This window comes from Leptopilina heterotoma, unplaced genomic scaffold (genome assembly GCF_015476425.1).
Source record: "Leptopilina heterotoma isolate Lh14 unplaced genomic scaffold, ASM1547642v1 Lhet_60, whole genome shotgun sequence".
In the NCBI taxonomy this organism is placed as follows: domain Eukaryota; kingdom Metazoa; phylum Arthropoda; class Insecta; order Hymenoptera; family Figitidae; genus Leptopilina; species Leptopilina heterotoma.
This window is the reverse complement of record NW_025111138.1, coordinates 3,881,505-3,901,856: the sequence shown is the minus strand read 5'-3', so window position 1 is coordinate 3,901,856 and position 20,352 is coordinate 3,881,505. Positions and strand designations below refer to the sequence as shown.

The window sequence follows — 20,352 nt, the reverse complement described above, 5'->3', positions numbered from 1 at the left end:
TATCATAAAAAGTAAACAATAACGCTGTTAGATTTTATAAGCTATTTATTCGGCTGCTATGTGATTTGTTAAAAAATTATTTTCAAAAAAAAAACTTTAAGAAAAAATAAATAATGAGAATGTAAAAAATTAAAAAACTCATGAGTGCCCAAAAAATCTTGGATGAAAGTCATACTCGATAAAATTGTTTACTTCAATATTTTGTAGAAAGAAATTTAAAAATGAAAATATAAAAAGCAGTATTTAAAAATGTATGACGATCGTCTGAGAAAATTTTTTCTAAAAAAAAAAATAATAACAAAAAATTAAATAAAAATAATGTAAACTGTGTCTGTTGTTCAGATTTTGTGACTTAAGAAGAGAGAGAATGTTCTTTGATATTTTTATTAAAAAAAAAAAATGGAAAATTGTTTTTAGAACGACAGATACAGGATTTTTTGAATGGGGACGATGGACCAGAATATGTAGAAATTATTGCGTTCGCTATTTTCGAAAGATACGCATTATAATGAACTTTTTGAAATATAAAAGCTAAATCGAAGCTGTATGATAATTGAGAATCTGAGAATTTAATTAACGTTAACATGTTTATTACCCGGGGAAGGGGGGAGGCATCGTATGCAAGGGCATTGTTGTGATACCACAGACGCAGCTTCATTAAAACTTCAATAAAAATAATGTGTTAATATTAATGATTTATTACTCACTATAATCCTTTAATTCGAAAATTAATTTTTCTTAAAATTTTCTAAATTAAAATAAGTTTTCTAAATTTCTATTAAGTTAATATTTATTAATTTTTTTCACACTTTATTATTTTTATTATTATTTTATTTCCGATTTATTATTATTATTTTTTTTGAAAGAAAACAAAAAGAAGACTAATTATACAAACAACTGTTTATAAATTATTTTATTCAATTATTTAGAAATTATTTTATTTTATAAATAAGTTAATTAACAATTTAAAATTGCGAGTTATTTAGAATTAATTATTTTATTTATTATTTGTAATTAGAACTAATTAACTTATTTATATTTAGAATTAATTAACATATTTATTATTTTTTGGAAATAATTATTTCATTTATTATTTATATTTATTAATTACATAATAATAATTTTTAAACTTTAACAAAAAAAAAATATTTTGGAGCATATTTCGAAAGTTTGAATTTGAAAACTTTTCCCGCCAGTGTCACGTGAGTTATGAGCATGCGCAGAGCGTTTTCCGTCAGGTCAAAAAACATTAAATTATTTTCCGAATTTCCCTAAATTGTTAATTGTTCGTTGAAAAACTATGTCGAACAGTAGTAAATAATTTAATAAATTTTCAACTTTTTAGTTATTTGTTAATCAAATGTTGAAAATAGTAACAAAATAAAAATAAGCAAGAAATTTCGTTTCCACAGTTGGCAACACTGCAAAGACCGTTTCCTCAGTTCAGCATTCGAAATGCTGTGTCGTACATTAGGATTCGTAATTTTTGCATAAAAAAGTGTTCTGTTTGTTAAATTTTATAAAAATTTGGTATTATTCGTGTAGTGGAAGTGAATCCGGTCGGTTTGATATAATAATTACGGAAGATTGATGCAAATTAGAAGTGATTTTGGAAATGAAAAAATTGCCTGTGTGAAACTCAGTGTCTCTGTGTGTTACATTTTTTGTCGCGATTATTTGTGCAAATCAGTGAATATCGTGTATATATTTCAATATGAATAAGGATTCGAAGGATATTATTGAAATTACAACGAATTGTTTGATATTATTTTGGATAATTGTGTAGTGCAGTGTGAAGTATTTGAGGTTATGTTTTCTTTTCGCGCAACAAAAGGCGCAATTTTGCGTTCCGCTGTTTCTTGTTTTCAATCAGTGTTTTGGCGGGAGTGTCAATTCCAATTCCAGTAGTTGGAAAATTCATGGATTATAGGATTTTTTCTTCTGTCACAAATTCACAAACTATTGGTGAGTTTTGTATTGAAGAATTATTAATAGTAAGTAATAGTAAAATTAAAAATCTGATGAATATTAAAATCTTTATGTATAAAAAAAATGTACTATTATCGCTAAATTTTTATACTATAAGGAGAAATTCTATTAATTCTGAAACTATTAGTTAATATTATCTTTTATTTATTAAAACTGATTATTAACGTTATTAACTTTATTAGTTTGGAAAACAATTTTCTTTTTAAGTCCCTATTTTGACTAGCGCTCACAACGTAGTTTCCGGTTTATTCCCCCTCTTGTCACTCCCTGCTTCCCCCTCTCTAGTCCGCCATAATTTTCGTTCGCTATTCATTTCCGTTAGTAGGTGCCATTACATTCGCCATTTTGATTTCCTTGTAGCAACAAGGTTTGCTCGGATTCTAATTTAATTAACAGTTTTTTTTTTGTAACGTGAAAAGTGTCCATTTTTTCTGAAAAGTAACTCTCGAACAGTGAAAATGAGTTACGGGCGTCCTCCACCCCGTATTGACGGGATGGTTTCGTTAAAAGTAGACAATTTGACATACCGAACGACGCCGGAGGATTTGCGTCGCGTTTTCGAAAGATGCGGCGAAGTTGGCGATATTTATATACCTCGTGATCGCTTCACTCGCGAGAGTCGTGGTTTTGCTTTTGTCAGGTAAGTCGAAAATTTACAAATTCTATAATTATTAAATTTGTGAGAATTTATTGAGACCTACTTGCGTGACGTCATGTAACGCTTTGTCACCGTTTGTCCTTTTCATCATTTTTCTTTCATGTTACTTCAAAAATATATACAAAAAAATATGTAAATATAATATACTTTAATCGAGGTTTTTTTTCCCCTCGAGAAATTTTTGAAATTTAAAATATAAAATCTTGGAGTTCTTTCAATAAAATTTTCAATTGTGTAAAATAATAATAATATTGAGAAGATAAAATATGAACAAATTGTCTATTGGAAGAAGATTCTATTAAGAAGCTTTGTTGCAGATTTTATGATAAAAGAGATGCTGAGGACGCACTTGATGCTATGGATGGTCGTCTTTTGGATGGTAGGGAATTGAGAGTGCAAATGGCTCGATATGGAAGACCAACTTCTCCGCACAGAAGTCGCGGCAGTCGTCGTCGTGGAAGGTAAAAATATGAATTCTATATTTAGAGAGCTTCAAGGTTCACTTGCTCTCTTATGCGGATTTATTTTATTCTTATTACATTTATCGATCTTGACCGGCTTCGAGTGAAACTTAAAATTAGGTAAAAAAAAACTGTAGAGAAAATTTGTATCAACCTTTCTTTTTTTTTTATTCAAGATCACGCAGTCGTAGCCGAGATCGCAGACGATCACGATCACGTTCCCGCTCCAGGTCACGAAGCCGCGATAGGGATCGCAAACGCTCTTACAGTCGTAGCCGCAGTCGTTCCCGTTCTGACAGCAAAAGTTCCCGAGGAAAGTCACATTCTCGCAGCAAATCTGCTGACAGACAAAAAGACAGTCGTTCTAAATCCAGGTACGTTTTTTGTCTAAATTTACAATTACTATTTAGTATTTTTTTTACTATCTAATTTAAAAAACAAATTTTTTACCTCATAGGGTTGCTACGCAACCTGAAAACTTGGAAATGTCAGGGAATTTTATAAACCTGGAAAAGTCGGGAAATTTTGTTCGAAATCCTGGAAAATTGTTGTTTTCTAAAGTTATTGTCTTTATTCTTGAAATCTAATTTCACTTAATTAAATATTTCAAAATTCAATTTTAAAAGAATTGCGTTTACAATTTTGATAAGTAGATGAACGTCAAAAGATTTAGACTTAAAATTTTGGAAAAAGTTAATTAGAAATATGAAAAGAACTTAGATTTAAAAAAAAAATTTTAACTAAAATTCTTCTGAAATTAGTTAAATTCTTTAATATATGTATATTTAATTGATTATTAAAAATAATGGATTTATAGAAGAATTTTAGTTAAAAACACTGAAACAAATTGAATTTTAAAGTAAAATTGATTGCAGAAATTCAATTATTTCAAAAAACTTTCTTCAATTCAATGATTTTTAATATCTACTACTTTAATAAAAAATTCCTAAAAGAATTCAATTAGTTAAAAAAAATGTTAATAAAATTCTACCCAAACATTTAATTATTTTCATAAATGATAAAAATTTCACAGGAATTCAATTATTTTTATAAATTTGTAATACAATTTTTTACAGGGATTCAATTATTATTTTCCTAAATAATAAAACTCAATGCTGAATTTCAATTATTTTTAATACAATTTTAATGGAATTCCTCGGAAAATGCAATTATTCTTCAAAATTTTATTAACATTTATCAAAGAAGTTCAATTATTTTAAAAAACCTTTGCTACAATTTATTTATTACATAGAATTTAATTATTATTTTCAATACATTTTTAATTAAATTTCTTTAAAGAATAAAATTATTTTCAAAACTTTTAATAAAATTCTTGTCAGAATTTCAATTATGTTTAAAAATTTACAAAAATTCTTGTCAAAATTTCAATTATATTTATAAATAATAAAATTTTGCTCCGAAATTCAATTATTTTCAAAACTTTTAATAAAATTCTTGGCAGAATTTCAATTATTTTTAATATAATTTTCATTAAATTTCACGAAAAATGCAACTATTCTTAAAAATTTTATTAAAATGTGTCAAGAGAATTTAATTATTTAAAAATTTGTTGATAAAATTCTTTATAAAAATTCAATTTTAGAAAACATTGAATTGTTTAATAAAATATTTATTTTTGTTGTTAAATAATTGAACTCTCGTAGTATTTTCTAATAAATATTGATTTAAAATTGAATTTCAAATTAAAATCTTTGAAAATTTGAACTTTTCATACTTTTAATTAAGAAGTCTATAAAAATAATTTTTCTCAATAAGTTTATTGGCATTTTTAAAAATTTTTTGAAGTTTTTAATTTCTAATATATTTAATTGAAGAATGGCAGAATAATCGAAATTTCGTAAAATTATTTTGCAAACAAAAGAATTTGAAAATTCACAAAGAACTTTTTCAAAAATTATTGAAAAAACCTGGAAATATCAGGGAATTTGAAAAGAACAAAAGCGTGGCAACCCTGTACCTTTAAAAGTTGTTTTACATATTTAATAAAGAAAAAATGATCTTTTATTAATTGATTAATTGAACAATAAACTCTTGCAGAGATTGAACGATTGCAGACAAAAATGGAGATATGTACAGGCATTATCGTGAAGTTCCTGCCTGAAAGCAGAATACAAAAAGGTATTCTATCATTCTATACCTAACAATACTTGGCACATTTAATATCTCCTTTTTACCATTTGCATATTAATTATGGTGACTTACAATTTTTTTTTTACCAAAAACAAGAAAAAAAAAATTAGTTTTTGCTTATAATTTTACTGTAATTATAAGATTGCGTTTTCTCCAACGGAATATCAAATAAATTTGCAAATTAAATTTTTATGCTATTCAAGTTTTTGATTGTTAAAGATCTACTTACCTACAATAGTTTCCGTTTTTCACATTTCTCTTTTTTGTTTTTATTTGCGGCTTATGATAAAGCACTTAAGTCTTCTTTTTTCATCATGTTTACGAACAAGTTTATTCTGTTAATGCCAAATTTATCCTACATCCAAAAAAAAATAGGGGCATGATAAATTTTAATTTTCACGATAGGCGAAATCGAAATAAATTTCTTTTTTTAGATTTTAGCAAAATGATGTACTAAGAGAAAAAAAATGTAAAATTTGATCGTAAACGTCCCTTTTAATTGATTTTTCGTATTTTTTTCAAGTCAGTCGACGCTATTGCTTCATTGTATATCGCAATATTCGTTTGGAAATCTCGATATTTGTCTTGTTGACTAATTAAATGGAAAAAAAATATCGAGGTTTCGATAAAATGTTTTTTTTCCTCGTTAGTTTCTTTTTTTTCTATCTTTCTCTTGATAATATAGAATTGGAAATTCTACGTCTGTAGCAACTCTAGACATAAGCACTGCGTTTCTGTATTGATTCAGGAAATTATAATATTATAATGTAAGTTTGTCATTTATAATAAAGCATAGCGAATTGAAAGCGCAAAAAAAATATTCTTTTCACGAATTAGTTAATTTTATTATTGTAGTGATCAGAGTAGAGAAAAAATATTCGGTTTTATATATTACGAAAAAATTTGTATTTATTTCGAATGATTGTAACTATTTTTAGAAATATTGTCATTTATCGAAAATTGAAAAAGTTATTTCTTTTTCTGATTCAACACTCACACATCCTCTGAAAACTAAAAAGTTTGAGGTAAAGTCTCCTCTTTTTAAAAGGCTGGTATTTATATCGAATTTTTTTCCTTTTTTTTTGAAATAGAGTTAGAGAATTTAGAGTAAAGACATTTTTTTTTTTGTTAAGAAAACTAGAACTTCGACAAAATATGGATGTGAAAAAGTTGTTCTCAATGACTAAGTTGTTATTTTATGGTGCCACAGGCGGTGGAAAGGAGTGGCGTGGCGAGTGGTAGCTGATGATGGGGTAGCTGAGAGTAAGCAGTAAGCCGAGTAGCAGGGCTGTCTAAGCAGTTTGCAGTAGCAAGCGGTTGGTGGTCTGGTGAATGCAGGTTCGCGAACCGTTGAACGAAAGTGAGAATCCGGTGTGTCTCTGGGGGGTGCAGAAAATAAAGAAAGAAAGAGAGAGAAAGAGAGTACGTGTCGAAAACGCTGATATATGCAGAACGCAGCCCGGAAAGTCACCAGACCTCGCGAGCAACAACACGTAAAAATCATACTTTTGAGCAAAAGGTTTAGGCTAGTCGATTAGGACATTTAATTAATGAATGAAAATTTTTCATTTAACACTTGCAGTTATCGTTGATTCCCCTTTTTTTCTATTTTCAAAATTATAACATAATTTTCCTCTAAAATTATCTTTTTTCACTTGATAAATTAAATCTTTTCTTCTGTAATAATTGATAATTATTATTATTATTATTAATTATCCGGGTGGCCACATGTCAGTAAAGTCAGGGAAATTTTAGGAAAAAACAAATTTTTGTCAGGGAAATTTAGAAAATTGGTATTTTTTCCACTTATTTTTAAAAAATGCGACTTTTTCGACTTTTCTTCCAAATATTGCAAAAAAAATATCATATTTTTGAGTATTAAATGTAACTCATTTCGATTTTTATAATGCGAAAAATAACTATAAACAAATCTTTCAAAAATTATTTTTGAATCATTTTTCTGTTTAAATTTTCAAAATATACAATTAAAAAGATTTTGAATTATTGAAATTTTGTAAAATTGAATTGAAAATCAACTTTTGAAGAATTTTAATTGTAAATTTTTAAAATAATTGAATTATCAAAAATTTTAAGGAAAAATTTATAAACGTAAATTTATAAATGAAAATGAATGAAAATTTGCTTCTAATTTTTTAAAATTTTAATATTTTTAATACTTTCAATTACATATTTCCGAATTCAAATACATACAAAAAATAATAACATTTCAGAATTATTTTTAATATTTTGGAGAAAAAAATAATGTTCAAAATATTTAATTAAAATTCATCAAGAAATTAGGTAATTAGTTTTTTTTTAATATTACAGAAATTCTTTTAAGAAATTCAATTGTTTTCGAAGAATCACATTAAAATATTTTTAAAAACTGCTTAATTATTAGATTTTTTTTATCATAATTTTTTAATATTTAATAATAATTGTAATTTTGAGAAATTTCATAAATTTTACCCCGTAAACTTTATGAAAACTTTCATAAACTCCGCAAACTTTCATATTTTTCTGTAAAAAGAATTTTATCAGGGAAAATAATTTTAATGTCAGTAGATTGTCAGGGAAATTGATAAATTAAAATTGTGACCACCCTGTTAATGATAGTTGCTTTCGTTATTTTCTGAATAGAAAATTGTTAAAGATTTTCAAGTATTTTAATTTTTCTACTTAAAAGAACTTTGTCAAAATTGTAAATTTTTAGTTTAAATTTAATTATTTTTATTTATTAACTAAATCCAAATTCAATTATATCCAAAGAATAGATTATAAAAAATCCAAACTAACAGTATTTTTCTATTTTGTTCGGAAATTGTAACTTGGAAACAACTAAAGTCTCACTGATCTCTGCATTTGTTAATTAATGAAAATTTTTTAATTAATCATTCGTTAATTAAAAAGAAAACATAATCGACTTATTATTTCCGAATGTCCAGCGATCGTAAAAAACCGTAATTTCCATTATTTCACATTTAAAAATTATTATTAATAATATTAAAAATGAAAAATAATAATTATTTTTTCCCAATTTAGAAAGTTTGATTTTTTTAATTCAATTTTTTTTCACTCTATTTTCCTAATTACGTAAAATTGTTTAACTCTTGGTAAAATTAAAAGTTTGCGAATAGAACTAGTTTTATATTTTTTTTCCATTTGAACATTTAAAAATATGTAATGATTTTTTTAAATCGCTGGACACTCTGGAATTGCAAAACCTTTTTTATCAGTCTTATTAGTAGAAAAATTTTTTTCTCTTGAGGTTTTTGTATTTTTTTTCTTACTCAATTTTTTTTTAGTTAATCGGGAATTAATTCAAAGTAATTTTTTAATTTTTCGAAATTTTAACTCAGCATTAATCTGTGGGAAAAATATCTAGAAACCTTTACGATACAATTTTTTAAAACTTTTGCATAATATTAATAAATATCAATATTTGTCTCTTAATTAATAATTCTTTAATATTTTCTAACTATTTCTAGAGTCAAAAATATCAGACTTTTAATTTATTAGATTATATTTAAAACTAATAATATAGGCACTTTTTTTTAAATTCTTCTTGTTGTAGTAGTTATCGATTTTTATTTCATACAAGAAGAAAGAACATTAAAATTCTATAGAAATTATTTTAGTATTTCTAATCTTTCTAAAGATAAAAAAAAACAAAAAGGAAAGGAAAAAAAATTTCACAGTAAATATTGAATTGAAATATAAAATTTTGTTTATTCATTTGAATTTCTTGAAAGCAGGAAATTATCATTTTTCAATAAAATGACAATCTAACACAATTATTATTTTTCAAAAGATGTATCGTAATCGTTTTAAGATTGCTGATTAATCGTAATAAGACGAATTCTCAGAATATCGAAATAGAAACGTAACCGTTGATTAAACGTTTTGGAAAATACTTTTTTTTTCTCCGGAATTTTTGAAACTATTTTTGAATTCGCTACTGCCTTGCAATCCACTACAGGGGTATATTGAATATGGGGTATTGTTTTCCCTTTTTATAATCAATATTCTTCTTTTTCAGAGTTTTAATACATTTACTGTATAAAAGCTGCGTAAGTATTTTGTAGAAATAATGCCAGAGTGCTGTTATTGCAAAAAATAAAAATTACAACACTCTAGTTTTTATTTCTTTTCAAAAAAAGATTAAAATTACATTAATACTTAATTAATGTAATTTCAAATACTAATTGATTTTTATTTACTATTTAATTCAAATTAAAAAGTTTAATTTGAAATTAAATGTTTTTTCAGCAAATATGAATAAATCACTTGTAGAGGCTTATTTAAATAATAAATACAAATATAATGAACTGGTTGTTTTTTATTAATCTCACCATTTTTATAAATTTATTAAAATTTATGCGAGTTTTTTTTTGTTATTTTGGTAAAAGTCTCTTTTATGTTAACTTATTACCATTATTTAATTTAAAAATCTGCGAATGTGACTTATGTGTTTAAATTACTCTAAATTTCTAGAGGCACACTTTTACATTACTATCTTAATCGAAGTAGATACTCAAAGAGCAACAGTGGTAAATATCACATATTTTTACTCTGAGATATTATTTATATATAAATTGATTTAAATGGCACTTTGCCCCTTGTGCGTAGAACTAACGAAAAAGAGTCAGCTAATTAGATTTTGTTGGTGACTTTTTTTCGTAAGCATTTATATATTTTGAGATCTCTTTCAAACTGGACTTGTTTTTTTTTGTTAATGTAAATATCACGGTTATCGACCCTCTATTGATATAATATTTAAAGTATTGAGTAAGGCTTGTTATAATTTTAAGTACTTAGCAATGTTATACTAGTAGTAAATAAAAAATAGAGATTCTAGTTATTAACAGTTTAAAAACTAGAGTCGATACTCCGAAGAATACTAAACTATGTTTTTCTTTCTATATAATAAAATTTACAAAACATTTCTAGTCTATTTGTAATGAGCTAGTAATAATTATTCTTATTTTGTAATTTGAAGCAAATTTCTAGTTTACAAGCAAGCTTGCGTGTTTGTGTGTTCATGTATTATCACAAAATGCGTAAATTTCTATTATTAGTAACGAATTTTTTTTTTCTTTTCAATTGACTCGATTTTTCTAAAGGCCTTTCTTTTCATCCTTAACTAATATTTTTGGTGCAATTATTCGTCCCGTTAAATAAAGAACGGCCACTATAACGTGACCGGCGAAATAGACACTCTTATAATATGCCAACGTCTCATCAAATTGGAGCAATTGAAACGATAGTCCTAAGTAAGCCATGCATGACATTTTCAAAACCCATAGGAGAGCACCCAGGAACATTTTTACCTGTTGAAAATAATTATTGTAAAAAATTTGAATTTTCGATCAAGAAAATTTAGTAAATTCAGGGCTCAAACTAGGTCCGTAAAAGTCAGTTTAAAAAAAAAAAAGGTCCGTAAAGTCCTTAATTTGATTGAGAAAAGACGAAGAATTCGTAAATTTTACAATATAATTTGGAGAATTGTAGAGAAAATACAAATGATTGCAAAAATTCAATTATTTTCAAAAGTAATAAAATTCTTCGCAGAAATTCAATTATTTTTAAAAATTTTCCTCAATTCAATCATTTTTTAATATCTACTATTTTAATAAAATTTTCCAAAAGAATTCAATTGTTTAAAAAAATGTAATAAAATTCTACGCAAACCTTTAACTATTTTCATTAAATAAAAAAAATTTACAGGGATTCAATTATTTTCGTAATTAATAAAATTCTTTTTAGGGATTCAATTATTTTTAGTACAATTTTACAGGAATTGCTTAAAAAATGTAATTATTCTTAAAAATATTATTAAAATTAGTCAAAAAAATTAAATTGTTTACAAATTTGTTGATACAATTCTTTATAAGAATTCAATTTTCAGAAACATGCAATTATTCAATTCTATTCGAATTTTCGAATAAAAATTGATTTAAAAATTATTTATTAATTAGAGAGTGAATTTTTAGAAATAACTGAATTTTGAAAAGGTTACAAATTAAAATCTTTGAAAATCTGAATTTTTCATATTTTCTTAACTAACAATTCTGTGGAATTAATCTTTTTAAAACAGTTTAATTAAATTTTTCTTATATTATTTTAATTTTTTATTTTCTAATATATTTAATTGAAGAATTTACAAATAATTGAAATTTTCTAAAATTGAATATTGTAAACAAATGATTTTGAAAATTCTCAAAGAACTTTTTCGAAAATTATTAAAAATAATCGATTTAAAGAAGAATTTTAGTTAAAAACACGAAAAATAGTTTTAATTTTGGAAAAGTTACAAATTATTGCAGAAATTTAATTATTTTCAAGAGAAATAATATTCTTTGCAAAAATTAAATATTGTTCAAAACTAATAAAATTCTTAGGGATTCAATTATTTTCACAAATAATGAAACTTATCGCGGAATTGATATTATTTTTACCACAATTTTAATCGAATTTCTCGAAAAATGCAATTATTCTTAAAAATTTTATTAAAATTCGGCAAATAAAATTCAAATATTTAAAAATCTGTTGATAAAATTCTTTATGGGAATTGAATTTTAAGAAACATTCAATTATTCAATAAATTGTTTTTTTTTTGTATTTAAATAATTGAATTCAAGCAGAATTTTCTAATAAAAATTTATTTAAAAGTGAATTTCAGTTAAAATTTTGCATAATAATTGAATATAGAATGAATTTTTATAAATAATTGAATTTTGAAAAAGTTTAATTGAATTTTCTTATATTATTTTAAGTTTTTATTTTCTAATATTTATTTAATTGAAAAATTTAAAAATAATTGAAAGTTTGTAAAATTGAATTGTAAACAAATGATTTTGAAAGTTCTTAAAGAACTTTTTTAAAAAATATTAAAAATAATGGATTTATAGAAGAATTTTAGTTAAAAACACGAAAAGAAATTTAATTTTGGAAAAGTTACAAATTATTTCAGAAATTCTCAATTATTTTCAAGAATAATAATATTCTTCGCAAAAATTAAATATTGTTCAAAAATAATAAAATTCTTTTTAGGGATTCAATTATTTGCACAAATAATAAAACTCATCGCAGAATTCCAATTATTTTTACTACAATTTTAATCGAATTTCTCGAAAAATGTAATTATTCTTAAAAATTTTATTAAAATTCGACAAAAGTAATTATTTTCAAAAATTTGTTGATAAAATTCTTTATGGGAATTGAATTTTAAGAAACATTAAATTATTCCATAAATTATTTATTTTTGTATTTAAATAATTGAATCCTAGTAGAACTTGCTAATAAAAATTTATTTAAAAATGAATTTCAGTTAAAATTTTAGATAATAATTGAATATTAAAAGCAATATAGCGTGAATTTTTAGAAATAATTGAATTTTGAAATTAATTTTTTTGAAAAAGTTTAATTGAAATTTTTTTGTATTATTTTAAGTTTGTATTTTCTAATATTTATTTAATTGAATAATTTACGAATAATTGGAATTTCGTAAAATTGCATTATAGTAAACAAATGGATTTGAAAATTGTCACAGAATTTTTTGGAAAATTGTTAAAAAATAATGGATTTAAAGAAGAATTTTAGTTGAAAATTATTGAAAATAATAATTGAATTGATAATGATTTTATCACTCGGTCTATTATATAAAACATGAAGAAATCGACCACTCCGAGTCTTCGACTCGGATCGATATCTTCATGTTTTATATAGTTATGAAAAATTTAATTAATAGTTTTAAGTAAAATACTCTCTTATTTGACTCGGACTGGTTATATTTTTGTCAGTAATTGGTCCGTAATTTTTCATTTTTAGTCCGTAAAGTCCGTGTTTTTAAATACTTTCACTGGTTCAAGTCCTGTAAATAATATTCACTTACGGGACTATTGTCAGGACATTGTTTGTAAATTTTCATGTAAATATCCTCCATGGGCAGAAAGAAAGTAATTTGGCTAATGCACAGAAAATATCCCGGTGCATAGCCATGCCATGCTGACGATAATAAAAATACAGCTGCCGTTCTTAGTCCTTTTATTGGAAATGGTTTATATACACAATTAGCCATCCAATATTGAACTGTTGTGTTCCAAACTTTCATTGCTGTTCTCACATTATTACATGTTTCCACTTTTTCCACATTCATATTGTGAACGGTTTCAAAATCGATGTCTTCTTTTTTTAGCTGATCTAAATCACTGGACCTGAAAACAAATAAAAGAGAAGGTTTAGATATATAAAAGTACAAACGGTAGATTGAAATAGAAAATCAATCCTTCGTCTGTGAGGAAAAAAAATAGAAAAATAATTAAAAGATAAATATATTTACAGAGTTTCGATGAGTTTATAATTTTTTGGTCCCAGACCGGAGACTGTTTCACTTTTCGTCGGATAACATCCCAAGCCAGCCATTTGGCAAACACATTCGGATAATATCATTCCAATGAACATTCTCATCCGAAATGTGACAAATGTTGGATAAATATAGACGAATCGGTAGAGGAAATTTCTGGTATTAAAGTCCTCCGTTAAGGCATACTGAAAAAAAAAATTAGGAATTTAATTATTTTTCATTGTTTTTATTTATTTTTTTTTTGCTTTAGAATTAGATTTTTAATTTACCTGTGCGGGAAATGCATTGCTCGTCACTAGAAATATAACTGCAAACACAGCAACTTGTTTTAGTTTGTACAAAGTTATTCCCAAAGGGTCAGAATATTCTGATATTGGCCTGTGCAAAGAATCCCAATACGTTCGATAACGATAATGAGGTCCTGCAATGAAAGCAATTTAAAAATAACTTTTCAACTATTTTTACAAATTCTGTGAATATAAAATAAATTGAAAAAAATTCAAGAAAATATTTTTATTTCTTTGAATTTTATTCAGGACCTTTTGGTCCTGCAATAGAAACCGTTTAAAAAAATAACTATTTTTGCAAATTCTGTGAAAAAAAAATAGATTGAAAAAAATTCAAAGAAATAAAAAGAATTGAAAAAAATAAAAAAAAATTGAAGAAAATGAAAAGAATTTAGGAAAATAAAAAAATTCAAGAGAATAAAAAGAATAGTTTACAACGTTTACAATAGGTATTATAATTAATATTAACCAGTTAAGACTCCCATGTAACTAAAGCCATAATGGAAGATGTCGAGGAAAGTAACGCGCTTTAATGCTTCTGATTTGAGTCCTCGTGGGTCATCCTCTGGAGCTGTTGCTGCAGCATTAATTTCAAACGCTACTCCCGAATGCCTTAGTGTCATCATCATCATAACCAAGCTCGTATGACCCGACACGGGTTCGAATCCAATTAAGTGACATAATCGCACGATAACCAATAGATAGAAGAACGTGAAGAAAATACTAACAGTGTGACATATCCTGAAAGAAAAAAATTAACACACTTTGAGTAAAATAAATCAGTAGAAATTAAATCAAAAAGTAAATTATAATTTAATTCAATTTTTGAATTATTAATTTTAGTCAGGCTTGTTCAAATTTAATTTTATTCCTAAAATTTCGAAAAGAATTTTTTTTGTTACTCCTTCTTAATCTAAATTTTATTTAAAAAATTCGTAACTAGGTAAATGTTTAATTTACAATATTTTTCATATTATTATTAGTATATAATAATTTTTGAAGCGATTCAAAAATTTTGAACGTTTAAATGAACGGAATATGTTTCATTAAAAATATTTACAAAAATTACCGATTGCAACAAAAAAGAAGAAACTTAAATTTTACATTTATAGAAACTTAATTAATTATTTTGCTAGTATGACTCAAAATTATTGTGATAAAATTTTAATTTTCAATTTTTTCAATTAAAATTTCAATGAATTTAATTAAAATTATTTTCAGAAATTTCTGATTGCAATAAAAATTAAAAACTCAATTTTTACATTTAGAAACTTTATAATTGATTTTTTTTAAACTTGACGAAAAATTATTCTAGTAATTTTAATTTGAAATTTCTTTCAAGAAAAAATTATTTTCAGAAAATTTTTGCTTGCAATAAACAATAAAATCTCAAGAAAGTTAATTAGAATTATTTTCTTAAATTTCTGATTACAAAAATAAAGTAAAAACTTAAATTTTACATTTAGAAACTTAATTGTTTTGAAAGTGTGACTTAAAATATTCTAATAAAATCTTAATTTGAAATTTCTTCAATAAAAAATTACAAGAAAAAATTATTTTCATAAAATTTTTGATTGCAATAAACAGTAAAAACTCAAATTTTACATTTAGAACCTTTATAATTAATGTTTTTGATATTTGGCGCAAAATTATTGCAATAAAATTTTAATTTGAAATTTCTTCAATTAAAATTCCGAGAAATTTAATTAGAATTATTTTCGTAAATTTCTGATTGAAATAAAAAGTGAAAACTTAAATTTTACATTTATAAACTTAGTTGTTTTGATAGTGTGACTTAAAATATATTGTAATAAAATTTTAAATTTAAATTTCTTCCAATAAAAATCCATGAAAAAATTATTTTTTAAAAATTTTTGATTGAAATAAATTAATAAACAGTAAAAACTCAAATTTTACAATTAGAAACTTTATAATTATAATTTTTTTTCAAAACTTGTTGAAAAATTTTTGTAATAAAATTTTATTTTGGAATTTTTTCAAATAAAAATTTCAATAAATTCAATTAAAATTATTTTCATAAATTTCTGATTGCAATAAAAAGTAAAAACTCAATTTTTACATTTAGAAACTTTATAATTGTTTTTTTTTAAACTTGACGAAACTTCTAGTAATTTTAATTTGAAATTTCTCAATTAAAACTTCCGAGAAAAAATTATTTTCTTATTCTGATTGCAATAAAAAGTGAAAACTTAAATTTTGCATTTAGAAACTTAATTAATTATAGTTTTTATAGCGTGATTCAAAATTATTGAAATAAAAATTTAATTTGATGAAGAAATAAATAAATTTCATTCGCATTTGAACATTTGGATCTTTAGAATCATTTTCGAAAAATATTTAAACGGAAAAAAATTTCCTCCTTTCAAAATTTTAGGAATAAAATTTATAAATAAATTACCAATATTATAATTGTCATTTTAAATTATTTGCTTTTTTTGTAATTTTAATACTGAAAATTATTTCCAATTTGATTTTTTTTTTAAATTTAAGAAATTATTTAAGTTCAAATAAAATTTATTTTCTTTTTGAAGAATAGTCGGAAAAAAAGCAAATAGAATATAAATTTTCCATAAAGAAACAATTTTTCTAAGCAATTACATTAATTTACATTACTTTAACTACCTGATTTAATTTAATTACCGTGTAAATAATTTTAAATAACGATTGCAATAAATATTTTAATCTGTTGAATTTTTTTACATTTATACAAATGATTTGTAAATTAAACTAAAATATTACTAGCGGATTAAATTAAATTTACACATTGTTTGTAATACGTTTTTCGAATATATTTACAATTTATATACTTTGTATTTTTATACTTTATATTGAGTATAAAAAGTATATTATAAAGTATTCTTTACTCTATACAGTAAAAATGAAAATACGCGTGTAATTTCAAATAATTTATGTTCAAACATTCCGAACTTCAAGAACATCAATAATATGCATGCACGTACAAATAATTAAAAGATATCGACCTTTAAGTATAAACGTGATTGTATAAAAAAAGTTTGATTACATAAAAGCTTCTTTTCATAAAATTCTATTACCTATTTTGTTGAAAATTGCACTATTATTTAATATTGTAATATTTTTCATCCATAAAAGAAAGCCATTACTCTTCGAATCTGATTTAGATTATTAATATCGAAAATTTTATCATGAAGAATAAATTTCAAAGAAAAAAAAAAATTTTTTTCACAGAGAATAAAAAATTTAAATTTACAGAATAGATAAAATAAAATTACTTGTGCGTAAAAGTAAGTATTAGTTTACATGTCAAAATAATTTTTTTATGAAACATTATTTTTTTTCAAAAGTAAAGTATTTTTTTTTCGAAGTAAAAAATAGAAAATAGAAGTAAAATTCTAAAAATAAAAATATAAGAATGGAAGAAATATTAGAATATTAAATTTTTATCTTATGGTGACTTTCTGAAAGTGCAAATTACTTTCTGAAAATTACAAATCAATATATGAAACTGGTTGTTAACGCATACATTTTACTATATATGTACAGTTTGTGAAACATGCGATGCGTAAATACCATTGATGGTGCTTTTTTAATACTTAAAAAATTATATATTCATCTCCTTTCGTTTTTTTTCATTCTGTTCTGGTTGTATCTCGCATTGCCTGCAATCATCATGATCCAAAGGTTGATCGTGACAACTTAAATAGACTTGGCCTGATAATGTTACAAAAGGAGTTATAATAGCAAATAGCAGAGAACGATTCTCCTACACTATTCTCACAAAATGCTCCAAGTTTTAAAAACGAAAATACAAAATAGAAAAGAAAATACAAAATAAATAGAAGAAAACAGAAATAAAGAAAATTATTAACTGAATGAAAAGAAAAAAAAAAGTTTGAAAGACATTTTTCTTTAATGCTTAACATACTGAATAAATTAAATCTCGCTTATAATTTTAATCATTCGAGAAACTATTAACAAAAAAAAATAATTGCTTACAATTTTATTCTATTTGCATTTTTCCGAATATTCTCAAAGAAGATATTTTCATTCGAATTTGAAACTTATTTTAAAAAAGAGAAACAAATAGGAAATAATTTCCAGCACTAAAATTTCGAATAGTTTTTAATCGAAAATGTTTCTTATTGTAATTATTGAATTTAATTCAGCAGTCGTCTTTAAAAATGATCGAAATAGCTTTTTGGGGATGTTCCCGTTTGTATATCTGCAATGCACAGTGCAATAACCCAAGCAATCAACCTATTTTTTTTCCTTTTTTTGAATTGTCACGTGACTACCATAAGTGTACATACTTCCAAGACAGCTGTGTAACGATGATGGCATTAACAAGGGTGCAGATGATCGGGTGAACCACATGACTTCCAGAAACAGTTGTTACCACCAACAATCCATATAATGTGCTGGCCCATTGTTTTGTGAAGGGATCTTTGATTTTTCGATAATATTGCCCAAACCAGATAGAAAGTAATAAAATTCCCAAATAAATAATATCTTCCAGAAGCATTTTACACTTGCGTTTGCGCCTTACTTTCCCGAAGTTCTATGCGGCTCACCGACCACGCCGCGACTGAATAAAATGATATTGGGTCTCTAAATGTACAGCATTTCTCAGTTGTGTCTGTAACTTGCAACATGACCGTGTGTATCTTGACGCTCTTCTTATATGAGGGAATAGAAAATTTTCTGGAAAAAAAGATTATTTTTTGGAAAAATTAAAAATTTCTAAATTTTTGGAGTTTGGAAATATTTTTCATAATATTTTTCTTTTCTCAATGGAAAAAAGAATTTTTTGTTGATTAAATAGAATTTTTGTTTGTGTTAGATTTATATGCTACTCTGGAATATATTGATTGGGTCTGAATTATCTGCTTGAATTTAACGAAATATTTGAAACATAAAAATTTTTCATGAAAATTTTAGCAACAAAATTTTTCAACATAAAAATTTTTTTGACTGAAAAATTATTTTTGTAGGTTTCTTATTTATTTCAATTTATTTTTTCCGTTCTTTCAATTTCCTTGTGAAACAAAAAATTTGTTTCACAGTTCATTATTTGACTCACAAGAATAAAATTTAATTTTTTTTTATATTATCAATATTATATTAAAAATAAATTCAATTTTATTTTCCTAAAGTTCTGAATGTTCTACGGAATGAAATTTATTTACTACTTTAAATTTAATTCTAAATCCTCGGTAACGCGTCAAAAAATGTAAAATTAGTAAATATTTTATTCACATTTTTGAAAATATTAAAATTTTTTGTTCTTTCGAATGTTCAGGACTTTTTTACTTAACATTTTTCAAGCTACAAATAATAAATTTTTACTCAAAAATTTTTATTCTTAAGAATTCAAATATTCATACAATTAAAATATTTATTAAATTTACATTTTTGATGCTATAAAAACTTTTTCTTTATCAGATAAAAATTTTGTTTGAATTCTTTTCACTTAAACAACGTTAATTTTTATCAGACTGGCATTTAATAATCTCCAATAAATTCTTTTTTTTAATCTACAAAAAAGTTGTGAAGACAAAAATCCTAAATTTCTGAATGTTCAAATAAACAAAATTTATTGATTTCCAATAAAATTTGAATTAAATTTCAAATTAAATTTTTATATAAAATAAAAATTTTGCATTAATACTGAAAAAAAATTAATTACTTAGATTCAGAATAAAAAATTTTTATTTTTGATGGCAATCAGAAATTTATAAAAATGGTTTTAATTGTATTCATTGAAATTTTTAATTAAAAAAAATTTCAAATTGAAATTTTGATTACTTAGTAAATTTATTTATACATTTTATTCCCAAAATTTTGAATGTTCAAAGTTTCAAATAAACGAAAAAATTTTTTTTTCTGTTTAAATATTTTCAGAAAATGATTCTAAAGTTTCAAATGTTTAAATGCTAATAAAATTTATTTATTTCTTCATCAAATTAAATTTTTTTCCAATAATTTTGAATCATGCTATAAAAACTATTAATAATTAAGTTTCTAAATGCAAAATTTAAGTTTTTACTTTTTATTGCAATCAAAAATTGATGAACATAATTTTAATTGAATTTATTGAAATTTTTAATTGAGAACATTTCAAATTAAAATTTTTTACAATAATTTTGCGTCAAGTATCCAAAAAATTAATTATAAAGTTTCTAAATGTAAAAATTGAGTTTTTAATTTTTATTACAATCAGTAATTTTCGTAAATATTTTTAATGGAAAATATTCCGTTCATTTCAACGTTCAAAACTTGAGAATCATTTGAAGCCAAATCTAAATTCATTGAATTAAATTGAACGAAATTTTGTCTGAATTTAGTTTAATAATTAATAGACACTATAGTTAATTAAATAATTAATCAATCAATGAATAAGAAAAGCAAATTATATCTTAATTTGCTCTCTGAATTAAATTG

At 23.8% G+C, this 20,352-nt stretch overlaps 3 protein-coding genes across 3 annotated transcripts in view; 2 read left to right on the top strand and 1 right to left on the bottom strand.

The window, feature by feature from the left end:
• Positions 1-1,483: 1,483 nt before the first annotated feature.
• LOC122509509 (muscle calcium channel subunit alpha-1) overlaps positions 1,484-20,352 on the top strand; it is a 149,285-nt gene continuing 130,416 nt past the window's right edge. The window contains exon 1 of the mRNA XM_043623640.1: positions 1,484-1,965. The gene's annotated coding sequence lies outside the window, so the exon portion shown is untranslated. The remainder of the gene's footprint in view (positions 1,966-20,352) is intronic.
• On the top strand, positions 2,305-6,077 carry LOC122509513 (serine/arginine-rich splicing factor 2). Its single transcript, XM_043623648.1, has 4 exons — positions 2,305-2,629; positions 2,965-3,108; positions 3,285-3,482; positions 5,167-6,077. The coding sequence occupies exons 1-4, from the start codon at positions 2,448-2,450 to the stop codon at positions 5,171-5,173; spliced, it is 531 nt and encodes a 176-aa protein (XP_043479583.1). The 5' UTR covers positions 2,305-2,447; the 3' UTR covers positions 5,174-6,077.
• On the bottom strand, positions 9,581-18,607 carry LOC122509510 (lysophospholipid acyltransferase 7). The gene is made up of 6 exons (XM_043623646.1): positions 18,222-18,607; positions 14,381-14,652; positions 13,894-14,045; positions 13,601-13,809; positions 13,154-13,475; positions 9,581-10,589 (listed from the first exon to the last, which is right to left on the bottom strand). Exons 1-6 carry the CDS (start codon positions 18,431-18,433, stop codon positions 10,377-10,379), a joined length of 1,380 nt encoding a protein of 459 aa, XP_043479581.1. The 5' UTR covers positions 18,434-18,607; the 3' UTR covers positions 9,581-10,376.